The 17,692-nt window shown below is 37.8% G+C and overlaps 1 protein-coding gene across 3 annotated transcripts in view; it reads right to left on the bottom strand.

Moving 5' to 3' along the window:
- Positions 1-11,156: 11,156 nt before the first annotated feature.
- The window catches only part of ARHGAP18 (Rho GTPase activating protein 18), a 191,471-nt gene continuing 184,935 nt past the window's right edge, over positions 11,157-17,692 (bottom strand). For 2 of the 3 annotated variants that reach the window (XM_068551301.1, XM_068551298.1), the window contains exons 14-15: positions 14,245-14,309; positions 11,157-12,657 (exon numbers count right to left, since the gene is read on the bottom strand). In XM_068551301.1, the coding sequence (XP_068407402.1) occupies positions 12,566-12,657; positions 14,245-14,309 (157 nt within the window). In that variant the 3' untranslated portion in view covers positions 11,157-12,565. The remainder of the gene's footprint in view (positions 12,658-14,244; positions 14,310-17,692) is intronic. The other variant, XM_068551299.1, reaches the window with a different exon arrangement.

Raw genomic sequence — 17,692 nt, 5'->3', positions numbered from 1 at the left:
TGTTTCTCCGAAATCCTTGGCTTTGTACTTACCATCCTTGAAAGTCATCTGCCACCTTTGCACCCATTCAGAAATTTGCAAGTCCTTCTTACAGTCTGAGGTCAGATGCCACAGGATCCTTCTAGGCTGACAGTATGTTGTCCTGGGACTGAAAGATTTGGGGTTTTTTTTTTTTTTACTAACCATATATCTCTGGAACCTTAGTCATTGCATTTCTCTACCTAGATAAGTTAATTTTTCTTATTCTTTATTATTGTCTTCATATGTAGTTTCCTAGCCAAATGACTGACAGTTCCATAAAAATTACACTTAGATATATCTTGTACTTACATATATTTGGTGTAAAAGTTTGAGAAACCCCTTTTACATCTCAAATACATATACAAGTTTACTTCTACCCAAATGCCTCTTCATCCTCACTTTGACAATATGTGCAACAAGAGCTTTAAATATTCTTATACTCTTTGATTCAGTAATAATTTTTCTGGCATATTTCTCAGAAATTGACAGAATGAATTACCATAACAGCTGGGTAACAAATCCATACACAAGTCAGATTATTTCAAATTGTTTGTTTTCAATAAATATAAAGAAGGACCTATTAGCTGGTAGATCATTACAAATAATTTTGCTGATAGATCGCTATGATTTTTGGCATGTGATAAACTTTTAAAGGAGTTAAAAAACTGTCACTGCTATAACTAATTTTTTTAATTCCAATTTACATTTGTTTGTAAACAAGTTTCTCAGTGTGCATATATATATGTATATTTGAAAAATAGAAGATGCTAAATTTATTAGGAATAAGTAATATCTATTCATGGGTAATTAAACAGAAAAAAACTAAAAATCCTTTTCTCATTAAGAACCCCATTTTCAATAAAACTTAAATTTTGTATTTATTAACTACTGAAATTTGTGATATATTTTTGTTGTTTGATCAACTATAACTTCAATATATATATACTTTTTTGTTGCAGAGAAATGGAATTAATCTGTACCACTGAATAGGTTACTTTAGGATAAATTTATAAGGAGAAAGTACAATGGAAATAGAAGTTCAAGGAAAAAAACAGAACAATTTAAAATATCTTACTATTAATGTAGAGCTTTAATCATTTTTTAAAATAGATAACAGGGTATCAAGTCACTATGGTATTAAAATTCCACTTGAAACATTTAAAAATATTAGAATGTCCTCTGCAATTATTTAAACTTATGATGAAAATGTTTGGATTTCAATTTAAAAATATGCAAGGTGATACACAGTTGGTAAAAATTATTTTAGAGAGTGTGCAAATGAAAAAATTTGAAGAAGAGAATTAGGAGCACTTCAATGCATGCTGTTTACCTCTCAGTAATTAGAATTTGGAAACAAAGCTTGTAACACTTTTCCTAAATCTTGTTTTACAAAGTATCGTATTTTCCAATGTATCTAATATATATCCCTCAGGTTTTGCTAGATAGATTATAGTGGGCAGAGCAATGACTCTTTTATATGTGGCAATGCAGAAAGGCAGGAAGAGACACAGCGACATCTCCCAACCAAGGGTATTTTAAAAAAATATTTATTTATTATTTTTTTATTATTTTTGGCTGCATTGGGTCTTCGTTGCTGTGCACGGGCTTTCTCTAGTTGTAGTGAGCAGGGGCTACTCTTCGTTGCGGTGCGGGGGCCTCTCATTGTCGTGGCTTCTCTTGTTGTGGAGCACGGGCTCTAGGCGCATGGGCTTCATTAGTTGTGGCTCGCGGGCTCCAGAGCGCAGACTCAGTAGTTGTGACGCACAGACTTACTTGCTCCGCGGCATGTGGGATCTTCCCGGACCAGAGATCGAACCCGTGTCCCCTGCATTGGCAGGCGGATTCTTAACCACTGTGCCACCAGGGAAGCCCTCAAGGGTACTTTTGACAGAGCCGTTAATGTGGAACAAGATTTAATATATCAGAGTTATCAGCCCCTTTAACAAGAGCTTCCAAACATGCTTACTTTAACATCATTTGATTTTAAACTTGGGAAAGAGTCTTAAATTTAAAAATCATCAAAATTAAATAAAAATAATCTCTCCCAAGGACTGGCAAAGTCCTTGGGGAATTTTCCACCTTTAGTACAGTTTTCTTCAAAAGTTATTCAATTACTTGAGCAATATTTTAGATAACAAGGACCAAGAAGCTTTTGAATTAACTAAGTATAGAAATACAGATAATATCAGATATTAGAAAATTATGTGTGAAAACTATTTTATGATCTGAAAAATATTAAAGGAGAAAAAAAGAAACTTTGATAAAATGTCTTCCTTTTTCCCTTCCCCTCAACAATCCCAACTACACTCATAGCTTCCAAGTCCTATTTACATCTTGGTCTACTCCAGTAGGCTTCTGTTCCCATCACTTCAAAACTACCTGCCCTCTAGAAGGTCAGCCTTGAACCTGTAAATTTCAGCTCCAATCTTCATCTCTAATCAATCTTCATCTGGTTTACTTCTCTCAATTATTTGACATAGTTGACCATTTCCTCCTTGTTAGACCTGTTGTCTTCCCTGATGCCAATGATCTTCCTCTTCTGACACTACTACTACGGTTTGAACTGCTCCTTCCAAAGCATCTCTTCCTTTACGATCCTTTAAGTGGAAGGATATATACCCCAAAGTTGTTCTTAGCCCTCTCTTGGCCCTATGCCCTCAGGATTGTACACCCCAATGGCTTGAATTATCATCTTGATGCACACATTTTCTAAATATACACCTTTTAAAGACATCTTACCTAAAAGACGTTTCATTTCCAACTGTTTAGGCTCTTCACACACCTCAACATATCCTCATTTTCTCTCCCTTCTACACCCATAATACACACCTCTCTCTTGTCCCAATCCCTTGATCCCAAACCAGTACTTACCTTCTTCTAGGACTCAATGCAAAGCACCACCATTTCCTCCTAGGTGTCTTTTTTTTTTTTTTTTAATTGGAGTATAGTTGCTTTACAATGTTGTGTTAGTTTGTCTGTACAGCAAAGTTAATCAACTATATGTATACATATATCCCCTCCTTTTTGGATTTCCTTCCTGTTTAGGTCACCACAGAGCACTGAGTAGAGTTCCATGTGCTATACAGTAGGTTCTCATTAGTTATCTATTTTATACATAGTAGTGTATACGTCAATCCCAATCTCCCAATTCATCGCACCCTCCCCTTCCCACCTTAGTGTCCATACATTTGTTCTCTATATCTGTGTCTCTATTTCTCCTTTGCAAATAGGTTCATCGGTACCATTTTTCTAGATTCCACATACATGCGTTAACATACCATATTTGTTTCTCTTTCTGACTTACTTCACTCTGTATGACAGTCTCTAGATCCATCCACGTCTCAGCAAATGACCCAATTTCGTTCCTTTTTATGGCTGAGTAATATTCCATTGTATATATGTACCACATCTTCTTTATCCATTCGTCTGTCAATGTGCATTTAGGTTGCTTCCATGTCCTGGCTATTGTAAATAGTGCTGCAATGAACACTGGGGTGCATGTACCTTTTGGAATTATGGTTTTCTCTGGGTATATGCTCAGGAGTGGGATTGCTGGGTCATATGGTAGTTCTATTTTTAGTTTTTTAAGGAACCTCCATACTGTTCTCCATAGTGGTTGTATCAATTTACATTCCCACCAACAGTGTAAGAGGGTTCCCTTTTCTCTACACCCTCTCCAGCATTTACTGTTTGTAGATTTTTTGATGATGGCCATTCTGACTGGTGTGAGGTGATGCGTCATTGTAGTTTTGACTTGCGTTTCTCTACTAATTAGTAATTTTATGTGCCTCTTGGCCATCTGTATGTCTTCTTTGGAGAAATGTCTATTTAGGTCTTCTGCCCATTTTTTGATTTGGTTTTTTTTTTGATATTGAGCTGCATGAGCTGTTTGTATATTTTGGAGGTTAATCCCTTGTCAGCTGCTTCATTTGCAAATATTTTTTCCCATTCTGAGGGTTTTTTTCATCTTGTTTATGGTTTCCTTTGCTGTATAAAAGCTTTTAAGTTTCATTAGGTCCCGCTTGTTTATTTTTGTTTTTATTTTCATTACCCTAGGAGCTGGGTCAAAAAAGATCTTGCTGTGATTTACATCAAAGAGTGTTCTGCCTATGTTTTCCTCTAAGAGTTTTATAGTGTCCGGCCTTATATTTAGGTCTTTAATCCATTTTGAGTTTATTTTTGTGTATGATGTATCCCATTTACCACTGCAACAAAAGAATAAAATACCTAGGAATAAACCTACCTAAGGAGGCAAAAGACCTGTACTCAGAAAACTTTAAGATACTGATGAAAGAAATCAAAGATGACACAAACAGATGGAGAGATATACCATGTTCCTGGATTGGAAGAATCAATATTGTGAAAATGACTATACTACCCAAAGCAATCTACAGGTTCAATGCAATCCCTATCAAATTACCAATGGCATTTTTCACAGAATTAGGACAAAAAAATTTTATAATTTGTATGGAAACACAAAAGACCCCGAATAGCCAAAGCAATATTGAGAAAGAAAAACGGAGCTGGAGGAATCAGGCTCCTTGGCTTCAGACTATACTACAAACTACAGTAATCAGGACAGTATGGTAATGGCACAAAAACAGAAATATAGATCAATGGAACAGGATAGAAAGCCCAGAGATAAAGCTATGCACCTATGGTCATCTAATCTATGACAAAGGAGGCAAGAATATACTATGGAGAAAAGACAGCCTCTTCAATAAGTGGTGCTGGGAAAACTGGACAGCTACACGTAAAAGAATGATATTAGAACACTCCTAGGGTTCTTTAGGAGACCTATCTCCTCCCCATCCAATTGAATCATCCAGTTCTCTTGACCCCAACTCTGCAACATCAATATAACCCATTCTCACCCATTTTCATTACCATAGGCCTAATTCTGAATCTCATCCTTTCAGGCCTGGTCTAGTCCTTGGTATCCTAACTGGGCTTCCAGCTTAAATACCATGACCTCCATTAACAATTACCCAATTAACGGCTCCCTTTCTCTATGCTCCCCAGTATATTTTACCTATAAATAAAATATATAGTTAGTTGCATCCATTTCTGCCTCCCTCAGATCAGAGATTCATTTGCTGAGAATACCTTCCCTATCACCAGCTTGTATCAATGTTCCCCACAAATCTAAACGTAATCTCCTGTGAAAATGCATCATACCGTGTGATTGGTTTTCACATTACCACAATATAAACCACAGTGCAGCAAGAGCAAACACTAAAATGCTTGGAAAGCAAAGGAAAGGAGAAGAAAGAGGAACAAATAGATAGTTACATTTCTTTCTGAAACTTTAAAGTATTCCTTATCATAATAACATCTTCTAATGAACTCATAGTATGCTTTAAGGCATTACCTAGTAATGTCTAATAATTTCTTAATGATGAAGAATGTGAATTCCTTCCCTCGCCTTAACATGAAGACAAGAATGAGGATGAATGATGCATGTCCCTAGAATGTGTTTCAAGATTCTTGGACAAAAGTGATGCACAATCTCTCAATAGTTAATTAATTCTTCTTGTTCTCAGTAGAATTCTCAGTAGAATTGCTGAATACAAACTGGGTGATACAGCAACCAAAGCTAAGATGCCCCAAGATTTCTCCCATTGAAATGAGCATTTTAAAGGAACAAGTAATGATTAAATCACTTCCTTTTTTTTTTTTTTTTTTTTTTTAAATTTGTGACAAGGCGACTGTCAGATGAAAGAGAGAAAATTTTAACTGACTATTCAGAATTGGGCCACTCTCTGTGAGTCTCCTTATGAACTTCCCTTCCTGGGAAATGCCTTGATCACTTTGGCCCTGGCTGGAGGGGGTAGTGACTTAAGGCAGAGATTACATGAAAGCCATAATTTTGTAAAGGTTATAGGAGATGCAACAGGAGACAGAACTGAGCTGCCTCGGTGCAACAAGGGGTGAACATTAAAAGAGAAGTAAAGATGGAAGAGAGTGGGGCTGCTTTCTCTGAAGCTTATCTGAACTCCTTTGGTTGAGAAATCAAGACTGGAAATCTCAAGATAAAAAGCTTGCTTGTGACAAAGCCAGTGCACATTGGCTTTAGTCGGAAAGATCATGGAAGAAGCTTTTCTTGCAGCCAATCTGCTTCTCTTATACAGTACGCAGCTACGTGCGAAAACAGCCCATGGAAACTTTCAAAGACATCTTAAGGAGTTTAAGAAATGATTACATGGAGGGAGGGGGTTCTAGTGTTTCATATGAAACCCTTTCTAGCAGAGCCAAGTTACCCCATGCAATACTTTAGGCCAGAAGTGGAAAAAACAAAACAAAACAAACCAACTAGATGCCAAATCCAGATTCTAAGATGTGAGGCCAACTGGAATGGAAGGAAAATTCTTATTGCTATATTTATTAAATATGAAATTTGAGAAATCACAGACCCAGAAAAGCCAAGAAAATGTAGCAGGACCTCTGTTTGCAGGAGCAGTGAACACCAACTGAAGATGCCCAGGACCATCCCAGGAGTGAAAAAAGTATCAAGTATGGAAAATAAACCAGTTAAGGGTCTGTTTTCTTCCTGGGCATCTAGGTCTCAGATGCAGGGAGAGAACTCTGTCCCTTATGCCAGTTTATTTACCTTAAATGAAACAAATCATATTTAAAATGGAGCTGAACTCACTTCAAGTAGAGAAAAGATGTTCTGGAATTATTTCTGTGCCCTTTACAGTGCCCTATATACCCTGAGGAAGAGTTACTGCCAGGGATTTCCAGGTGGAAAACTTTTATGACATTGGAACCAATAACCCCAAACGAGACTGACAGCTGATCATATTGATCTTAATACCACTAATAAAAATACAAGTTTATTGAATACTCACTATCAGGCAAAAATACACTGCTGAGCCCTTTTATGTGGACTGACTTATGCTAGTAAGCTTCTAAGAAGTAAACGTTCCTTTTATTCTCATTATACAAAGTAGAAAATGAGGCATAAGGAAGGAGCTTGTCTTACTTAGGTCACATTTGTTAACCCAGGTAGGCTGGCTCCAGTATCTATGTCACCTCTTCAAATAGTATTTAACTGCCTAAATTCCCCCAAACCATTTAGCCCAGCATTCGAGGCCCTCTCTATACCACCTCTTACTTCGTCTGCTTGCTAGTATCTCATTTGCTTGTCTCTACGTAGCAGACTCCTTGTAAGAACTGCCCATCCTCACAGGCTTTGATTCTTCTGCTGCTGCTTTCTCTTAACCCCACTTTAATCAGTCTTTCATCCTTATCACTTTACCTAAACAGCACAGCAAGGTCAACAATGACCTTCACACAGGTTAAGTCCAGGAGTCTCTTCCCAGCTTTTATTGCATCTGAGCCATAAGTAGCCTCTGAAATCACCATCACCCCCTTTCCTCAATAGCTTTTCTTCACTTGGCTGCTGGCACATCAGAATCTCTTGGTTATCTCAACGGTCTCTTCTCTTCAGTCTTTTTCCTGGTTCCTTCTCCTTTTTCTCACCTCTAATGTTGGGTAGCTCCAAGGCTCCGCTCCTGGTTATTTCTTCTACCATATGCACACTCTTTCCCTTGGTGATCTCACGCAAGCTCATGGTTCAAGTCCATTTACAAGCCAGTAACTCCAGCCCAGACCTCTCTGTTGAGTTTCTGCGCAGATAACTGCCTACTTGACATTGCCGCTTGAATGTCCAATAGGCACCTCACATTCAATACATCCACGATGAACTCCTGAATCCCTCTTCCCTCAGAACACCTGATTTACCCTCTTCTTCCCTATTTCTGTTGTTGGAAACTCCATCCTTCCAACTGCTCGCGTCAAAAATCTTGTGGTTATTCTCGATTGAAAATGCCTCCTCCTTCTCTCCTACTAGAAACCCGGCAGGTTCTACCTTCAAAAATATATGCAGAATCTGATCACTTCTCATCACTCCACAGCTACTGCCCTCACCAACAGTGCCCTGTTTCACTCTCAAAAATGTTTTGATTTGAATAAATTATGGTTGCCCTGATACAAGGCCCTCCATGGTCTCACGCCCACGCTCACCCCAGTGTTCCCTCTCTGACCTCATCCATGACTTTCACAGGCTCTCACTCCACTCCGGCCACGATGGCATCCTTGCTAACATTTGGTGAGCCAGGCACACTTCTGCCTTTGGGTTCTTATTCTGGTTATTCCCTGTCTGGAATGCTTTCTCCCAGATATCCATGTGGCAAGTTCCTTACTTCCTTCAAGTCTTTGGCTCAGTTTTTAGATGTTCAGTGACACCCCCTGTTTACTACTGGAATGAGCCTACCCCTCCATTATTTGTCCCATTCCCTGCTCATCCTTTTTCTGTCTCCACTGTATTTCCATCCTTTCAACATACCATATAATTTTATTTACAGTCATCCTTTCGTATCAGCAGGGGATTGGTTCCAGGACCCTGGCAGATACCAAAACCCATGGATGCTCAAGTCCCTTATATAAAATGGTGCAGTATTTGCATATAACCTGTGCACATCCTCCCATATACTTGGAACCATCTCCAGATTACTTAAAATGCCTACTACAATAAAAATGCTATGTAAATAGTTGCCAGAGTGTGCAAATGTATTTTGCTTTTTGGAACTTCTGGATTCTTTTTTTTTCCAAATACATATTTTTTTAATACTGAAAGATTTATTGTAGATATTTTTGTTACACAGTTATGTTACATATTATGATACAAATACATTTGCAACATTAACATATATGGGGACTGTTAAATCATTTACTATTTCTTTTGCAAAAAGATAATTTCTTGAGGCTTTCATACCTGTAATAACTGAATCTGTTCTCATTTGGATCAGCTGAATGAGTCTACACTTGCCCATTAACCTTGCTTGGAGTATTTTATGTATGGAATATCTGAGCCTTTACTACTAAACTGTTTTATTACTAAGCCAGGACACGCCCTCTGCCTTACTGAGTAATTTCCCTCTGCAGCTGCAGTCCTCAGATGCTGAATAAAAAAAGGGCAGATTTCTCGTAGTTGCCTCCCTGCCTTCTCCTGACTCAAACATCTAGAGGATTCATGAAAACATCCAAATATTTTTGACCCTTGAAACCTCTGGATATGGAGGGCTGACTGTACTTATTAATTCATTGTATTTAATTATTTGTCTCCCTCCACTGGAATGTAAGAGCAGAGCTCTTTTCCTCACTGATGTACCTCAAGGGTAGAGCCTGCCTGGCACATACATGTAGGTACCCAATAAATATTTGTTGAATGAAGAAACAAGCACATACACACTAAAGAGAGAGGTTATTATGTCCTCTTAGACATCTCTCTTTTTAATTTCCTGGTTCACTGTCTTCCTCTTATCATGATCCTTCTGCTTGAAATAGACATTGCCAAAACATGTAATTGTGTGGGACCTCCCTGGTGGTGCAGTGGTTAAGAATCTGCCTGCCAATGCAGGGGACACAGGTTTGAGCCCTGGTCCGGGAAGATCCCACATGCCGCAGAGCAACTAAGCCCGTGCACCACAACTGAGCCTGCGCTCTAGAGCCCGCAAGCCACAACTACTGAGCCCACGCTCCACAACTATTGAAGCCCGTGTGCCTAGAGCCGGTGATCCGCAACAAGAGAAGCCACTGTAATGAGAAGCCCGTGCACCGCAACGAAGAGTAACCTCCGCTCGCTGCAACTAGAGAAAGCCTGTGCACAGCAACGAAGACCCAATGTAGCCAAAAATAAATAAATTATTAATTAATTTTAAAAAACATTTAATTGTGACTCAGAAAACCCTCCTCCCACCCTCCCTCTCCACTCAACAAGTTAAGGATAAAAGCAGACTAACAGACTGAACATAGAAACCTTGGAATTATCATTTACAATTTTCACAATCAGGGATCTGAGAGAGAGATCCAGGCTGTTCTTACCTAATTGTCTTGCAGATGCCTGGCACTGAGTCTTAACCGCATACTCTGAACTCAGGTTCACTTTCAAAACTTCCAAGTTTAGCTGCGAAGGAATTCCTGACCAACAGTGCCACCTACTGATCAAAAGGTGAGAAATCAGGACAGTGAGGAAGAAAGTACAAACCAGTCTAATCTGAAAAGTAGGAAAAGATAGTAATGAAAAATCCCATAAAGTCAGTAAAATAAACTGCTTTTCCCAAAGAGTGCTAGCAAGGAGTTTACACTGAATTCTATAGCAGCAGTAAGCAAATATTGTGCAATTGTAAAGACTCATAATAACCTCCTTCAGAAAAGAGGAAGCACTTCCAAAACATTAACAGGGCAACCAGTTTTCTATAAATACCAGCTCTCTGTCTTTCACCAGCAACTTAAGAATTAGGATATTTGAGAGGCAAAGCAAATATATTTGTTGTTTTTATTTTCCCTCACATACAAACGAATAAAAACTAATCTACCCAGAGATTTAAAATTCACTAGAAGAACAGAAAATTACAGAAAAGGCATTTGGAAAAATGCAAGGGCATTTATATTTGAGACTATACACTTTAAAGTTTCTCCTCTTTTATAAGTGTAGACAGATGTTTTTCTCGGTTATTTAAATGCAGTACTTACTGTTCAATGTCAATGAACGCAGGTCATGAGTTCTAAGAAGGACTCAAATAAAATGGCATTTTCATGTTTATTTACCAAGATCTGCTACTTCTTCATTATCAAAAGCCTCTTGTGTCTCCCCACTCCCTGCCGTGAGTAGTAAATGTGGTGACAATTAGTTGACACATGCTTTAGGCAGTCATTTATCTAAATCATATTCACCCCTGTCTTTTATTTAAGTTGGGCACCCCTAAAATGCTTTAAGCACTTGATTCTGCTTTTATATTGTTAACTGTCTTCATTAAATGAAAATATTAATAAAACATTTTACCAACTGAGAAATTAATATATACTGTCAAAATCAGAAATAGAATACAGTGTGTTTTGAAAAATCCTAAAGAATAGAAATTTGCATAAGGAAAAAAAAAAGAAAGGAAACAAGTTTAAATCTCCCACGTGTCTTCCCACTTTAAAAATTACACAGGAACAATAAATAGGAACAGTAAAAGAGTAGAAATGGCTTTTAACAAAAACAAAAATAGTCCATTATTATACTCATGAACGGATAGGGTTAAAAGTAATAATTCCAAGAGAAGATAATTTAGAAAAATGCATTTAATTATAAAAATTTTTTAAATAAAAAAGCAATGGCACAAATCACCACAAAGATATTTAAGTGATCATATCCACAGGCTGCTCTTGTAATTAAAATTTGCGACTGTTCTCATTAGCAGCATTTTTCCCTCCTAATTAGAGTGACATCAAGAGCTTCTGAGAATGTGCAATTTTTCCTAAAGTCCTAATAAAAGTGTCATAAACACAGTTGTGCAACATTTATTTACATCACCTTTTATTTACTACACTCTAAACTCAAAAAATATTCAACATTTCTCTCTCACTTCATTCCTCTTATTTACAGTACAGAGGCTCATCTCTTTTCACAATAAGGTTTGTGCATTAAAATCCCTGGGAATAGTCCTTTCCACCGCATTTTAATAAATCTGCTCTGATTATTTAAAATAAGGACACAAACAAAAGCTTGTTCATATGACTGTGTCATACCCAGGAGAATAACTCTTACTGTTGACTTATTTATGAGTTAAAAAAAAAAAAAAATCCCTCTTTCAGTAGAATACATTCTCAACAATTACTGGATCATACAATCATGCATATTTGTACTGTTAATATGACAACAGGTAAAGCCAGCTATGACTTTTTAAGTTTCATTTAGAAGAGTACAGCATACATGAAGTGATCTGGCTTTCACTCTCTTGTTATCCATAATCCAGTTATTCCACATGGATATTTTTTATTTATTCTGAGTATGTAAGTCTTAAATGGTGCAGTAATAATTGGCAGTTTCTGACAGTTCTATTTTCTTGATAGTGGATACAGTTCTGTGCACATATGTCAGATGAACTGAAAAAAAATGCAAATCACTTCATGTGATACAGCGGGAAGAAGTGGGATGCTATTGCTTGAACAAATGATTCAAAGAGATAAATATTAACATTCAATAGAGACAGGAATACTGTTGACTTCAGTCTGGTTTAAGAGGTACTGTCTTTACAAATTGCCATACCTGGTATTTGTTACCTTTTTGGTTGAAAAGTAAACCCATTTGGGGGAAGGCAGATGTCAGGAGGAGAGAAAGGTGAAAAAGCATATATTACTGTATGTATTATTTTAGGAGAAAAAAAGAGAGGGAAGAGAGTATATTTTCACATTAAAAAAAAATGATGTCACTTCTGGACACATTCCACAGAGTGTATGAAAATAGCCTCCAAGCTAAATAAGCCCCTTTCTTCTCACTCCAGAGATGTTTTCTAATAATAATATGAATAATAATAATTAACATAATCTGGCAGCAGCACAAATCTATAACTTTTTAAAGCTTGAGTGTGTCACTATTCAAGAGTCAGGTACATTTGAATAATAAAAGTGTCCCACTGTTTCTTTTAATTACACTCTTGACCCAGCAAATATGACTAAGGGAGTCCTTGCGGTTATTTGCAGCGTAAGACTTCTATGATGGCTTTGACTTTATAACCCATTCAGCGTTGGGGTTGAGCTGATATAAGTCCTTCATGTAAGTGTCGTCATCGAGGCAGCGTCCCCCTAGTAAAGAGATGTTGCATCAGTTTAATACAGTGGGGAGATAGGGATGCAATTTTAACTTTAAGCCTAGTGGTTTAACTCTGAAGTCTTACGCTTCGAAATAGTTCTCATTTTTTCCTGTCTCCCATAATATTAGAAGGCTTGGCCAAATATTGGAAAAGTCAACTGAGTAGTTCTTCTCTAAATGTGCAGGTTTCAAATTAATTTAGGAAGTTGAAAATTCTGTGATGGGCTTTTAAATGGTTCCTTAAAAGCTTATTCACCTTTATTAAGAGTGGCAACAGTTTTGAATTGACCTAAGTAAGAAACCATGCTTAATTCCCAATATCTAATAGCAAAATGCAAAATCAAATATACTAATACTTAATCTTTTTTTTTTTTCTAACACTTAATCTTGATTAATAGAGTTAACAATACAGAGTTCTAGGGGAGTTGTGGTTTATTTAAATTTTTAGGAGTCTTCACATTCTTGTATTCAACTTTCAATGTTTACTAAAAATTTTAAGTCCTAGAAAAAATTTCTAAAAACTTATCTTAAAATATTTTCAATTACTATTTTGAATTAAACACCATTTCATTTATTTGTTGACAATTTCACTCTTACCTTTTTAAAGGTCAAAATAAGAGAAAAAGCTTATTTTGAATTTTCATAAGAAGATGAGTACAACCCATTGATAATTCCACGTGGGAAAATAAAATATGAGACATGGTCAAAACTAATCCATTTATCTTATTTCTATTTCATAAGCTAACAATATGTTTATGTATGCATATGTATATTATTTAGTAGGCAATCAACAATGGCAAAAATAACTTCTGCTTTCACTAAATATATCTAGTACTGTACCATAATAAAAGTGTCATCTTGGTCTTAAATGAGCTCAATTACTTCCTTTATTAAGATGTGCCATCAGTGTATAAAAAAGAAAAAAGTTTTGAAAAACTGCATTAACCATTTTAGAAGTTATTCCTATTTTAGGGAAACTGCCTTTGGCTCAGGTTCCACATAGATGGGCATCTGTACAAAGAAGCTCTAAAGAGCCAGAACAAAAAGGTGAGACCACTAAAAAAAACCCCACAATATTCATCAACTATCTACAAGTTTGCTATATTTTACTTCTAATTTCTTTTTCTCTCCCAAAGATATAAATAATAACCATTGGCAATGTCAAATCTGCATATGGAATGCAAGATTTAAAAAATGTGCTTACCGGGACTTCCCAGGTGGTGCAGTGGTTAAGAATCTACTTGCCAGCGCAGGGGACACAGGTTCAATCCCTGGTCCAGGAAGATCCCACGTGCCGCAGAGCAACTAAGCCCGTGCACCACAGCTACTGAAGCCCCTTGCGCTTTAGGGCCTGCATGCGGCAGCTACTGAGCCCGCATGCTGCAACTACCGAAGCCCAGGCACCTAGAGCGCATGCTCCACAACAAGAGAAGCCACTGCAATGAGAAGCCGGCGCACCGCAACGAAGAGTAGCCCCTGCTCGCCGCAACTAGAGAAAGCCCGTGCACAGCAACGAAGACCCAATGCAGCCAAAAATAAATAAAATAATAAATAAATAGCAACAACAAAAAAGCGCTTACCAATATTTCCTCCAATTTCATACAAAAAAACTTCCCCATTCTTGAGAGTCTGGGCAACCCCACTACTAGGGATAAAACAAACTGATTAGTTGCATCATCAGACAGCTTGCAAGTAAATCACTTTAATGTCCTTGGGGAATTCTAGCTTACATGGAAAATTCATAACTTAGACATACAGTAATTATCTACACGTTTGTATTTTCCCATCTGTTAAATGTGCTGAATAGGTAATAAAAATGTCACGCCTGTAAATTAAAATAAACAAATGGAATTGCACATCTGAAGGTGAAATAATAAATCAGTATCTAAATTTGTAAAGTTAAAAAGAAAAGTAACAACATTTTAGCTGCCAATAAAATTATTAATATGGTCATCTATTTCGCATAGGGGCCAAAAAGGTCCTCATAAAACTCTAAGAAGTAACATTTCCACCTTAGTTCTCACATTGTATTTATTCAATAGGTATTTATCACGGGTTTGCTGTGCTGACCGCTCTAATAGTCCGCAAGATGAATATAAAGACTAGGACGTGGTTCATAAACCTCCCTGTGCCGACCGTCCAAATACGGGAGGTACACACACTCAAAACAGAAGCAAATACTCATTATGAAGACTTTACAAGCAGGATGCACGTACAGGTTTATACTCTTCAAAGAATAAACTCTCCAGAACATTAGGTTCAAACAATAAAAATGGGTACAATTCAGTGGTTTACAAAAATCTCTATATCTGGGAAACCTGCTAAAAATCAGATCCAGGGCTCTAGAAACTCTGATTTAATATGTCTCCATGAAGCCCGAGAATGTGGTTTTTAAATGCTCTCTAGTGGGACTCTGATACACAGAAAGATTTGTGAACCACTGACAGAAGGCCCTGAGGACACACTCCCTGGAACTGAGAAGAGAAAACCAGGTCTGACTTTTATCCAAACCGTTAGGAAAAAAAAGTACGTAGAGGCTTTCCTAACCAACCATTTAATGGCTCATCTGGTTATCCAGCTCCATCTACTCTGCTGTCCATGACACACTGACTGTTCAGGGCTACGGGTGTCCCCATGCTTAAGAGCCGCCCTGCTAAGCTGTATCCTGACCAAGAGGCAATTCACTTCGTGTTCAAACTGGCGTATGCTTACTCTTGAAAATAAATAATGTAATAATTATATTTTCATTTTTAATATAGTACATAACCCGATAAACTATGAGTATAAAAAGAGTCATTATTTCATGAAAACCAAGTGGAATGTTTTGGCAGACTAAAAAATAATTCTCGTCAGATATTGTTCTCAGATTGCTTCTTGAGTATCTATGTTCTTATTCCACTTTAAAGAAACCTGAACTGGATTTCCTGGTATACATGAGCTTTCACTTAATACTAATCAACAAATCCATAGAGAAAAGACAACAGTCGTTATCAAAGACTGGTGAATGCATTGGGCATTTATTTTATGTCATTCATGTGTTCTTGGCTTCAGTAGAGAAAGAAGGGGGAGAAAAGGATGGAGGGAAGTAGGGTTTCCCACTGTCCCTATACAAGTGAAATGCAAATGGGAGGAGGGGAAAGTGGTGAAAGAAGATACATATAAACACTTACAGAGAATTTCACTTATTAGGTGGCCCAGACAGATAATGCTATGTGCTTCACGGTCATTTTCCCAGTTAATTATCACAAGGCTATAATGTAGGCCCACTTTTACAATGAGGAATCTGAGACTTATAGAGATTATAAAAACTAGCCTAAGATGATTCAGGAAAAGCTGGTATTTGGATCCAGATCATCTGCTTCCGGCATCCCCAAGCATAAGGGAAAGGGCTGAGGACTGGGGGGGAAAGGGCAAATGGACCAAGATGCTTATCAGACTTCCCTCTGGGTGGAGCAGGATGGCAAGAAGGGGGGAGGTAGAAGAAGGGATTCCACTTAAGGGGGTAGCAAAGCACCACAAGCAGAAAATCCAAATATGCAAATGGCAATTGTCACAAAACTGGTGCTTTCTTATAAGAATATGCCTACTATTATCCTACTCTACCCTAAATATTGAAGTCAGAGTGGAATATATCATACAACTTCAGAGTCACACCTTGTATCATCTACAAGTAGAGGAACACAAGTACAGATTAAATTGAGCACTTGGGTCCTGCAAGTAAACGTTGTGTAAATTAAACCATGTCTAGCCTGGAAGAGCTGCTTATATCTGAAGTCTGGCCAGATCTTCAAGTACACCCTTTGGGAGAGGGTGGGAAGTCATCCCCGGTGGGAAGAATGGCATCTACTTGGTCACCACAGGGAGTAGAGAGGAAGTGGACTGACTCCCTTGAAGTGGAGAGAACTTTTAGGGAGCAAAGACATCCAAGAAATTCCAACTGCTCCCAGAACTTAATCCCCCAAAATTCCAACTGGCCCAGGACTTTAATCCCCCCAAAATCCATCTAGTCCCAGACTCTGCACCAATAGCCCCCAGATTCATGATAGCCTCTAGGCGCTCGAGCCAGTATGGAGAGGGGTTAAAGGGCCTCCTTGGGGGACAGAAGCCACAGATTTAGAACTCAGCTCTACTCCACCACCTATGTAACGCATGACCTTGCAAAGTCTTGGTTTTCTTATCAGTCTAACAGAAGTAAGATAATACTTCCTTCAGAGCATGGTTGAGAGGGAAGTTTATGCTGGCTCACTGAAAGCCCAGAATTAGCAATAAGACACTCTTTTATTTCATCACCATCTGTTAACTGCATGGGCTCATCTCTTCTCCCCATTTACAAACCCTGAGGGAAGACAGTTTAAAATATTTTTTATAACCCTTCCAACATCTAGCAGAGAGCCGTAGACAGAGCAGACACGTATTAAATACATGTAGTTCTGTATTAAAATTGGAGAAGTTCTGGCAGAAAAGTTGAATGTTAGACTGAGGAGATGAAATGCTATGGGAGACAGAGTATACAGAAGATAAGAGGCCAACGTCCCTGATGTCCCTGTCTTTAAAAGAAAAAAAAAATTAGATTTGTTTATTTCAATGAGTGGAAATGAGGGGAGGAAGCATTAAAATATAATTTTAGCTAAAAATAAGAATTTGAACACTGAAATGCCTATACCCTGTTCGAACCCCTAAAATTCAAGAAAAGATATCGCAAAATGTCTCTGAAAGTGTACATGGGAGGGATGCCAATGACCTTCAAAGGACTCCTCCTGCCCCACCAGCTGCACACAGAGGGGCAGGCTTGGTCGTTCCTACTGAGGATAGTGTGCTTTGTCCTGGTGGCTTCAGAGCTCCAGGGACCGGTTGTCCCCTCTCGATTCTTCATACCTTCTGTTTTAAAATTTAAGCATTTCTTTGTATTCATTATATTTCCTAGAAGAAGTTGTACCTTTTGTTTATTTTAATCCCACTGTATCCTAATTAGTGATTTTCCTAACAGCCTACACACACTAATTAACCTCCAATCACCATATTCTGGAG

Source organism: Eschrichtius robustus, chromosome 9 (genome assembly GCF_028021215.1).
Source record: "Eschrichtius robustus isolate mEscRob2 chromosome 9, mEscRob2.pri, whole genome shotgun sequence".
Taxonomy (NCBI): Eukaryota; Metazoa; Chordata; class Mammalia; order Artiodactyla; family Eschrichtiidae; genus Eschrichtius; species Eschrichtius robustus.
This window is presented reverse-complemented; position numbering and strand designations above follow the sequence as displayed.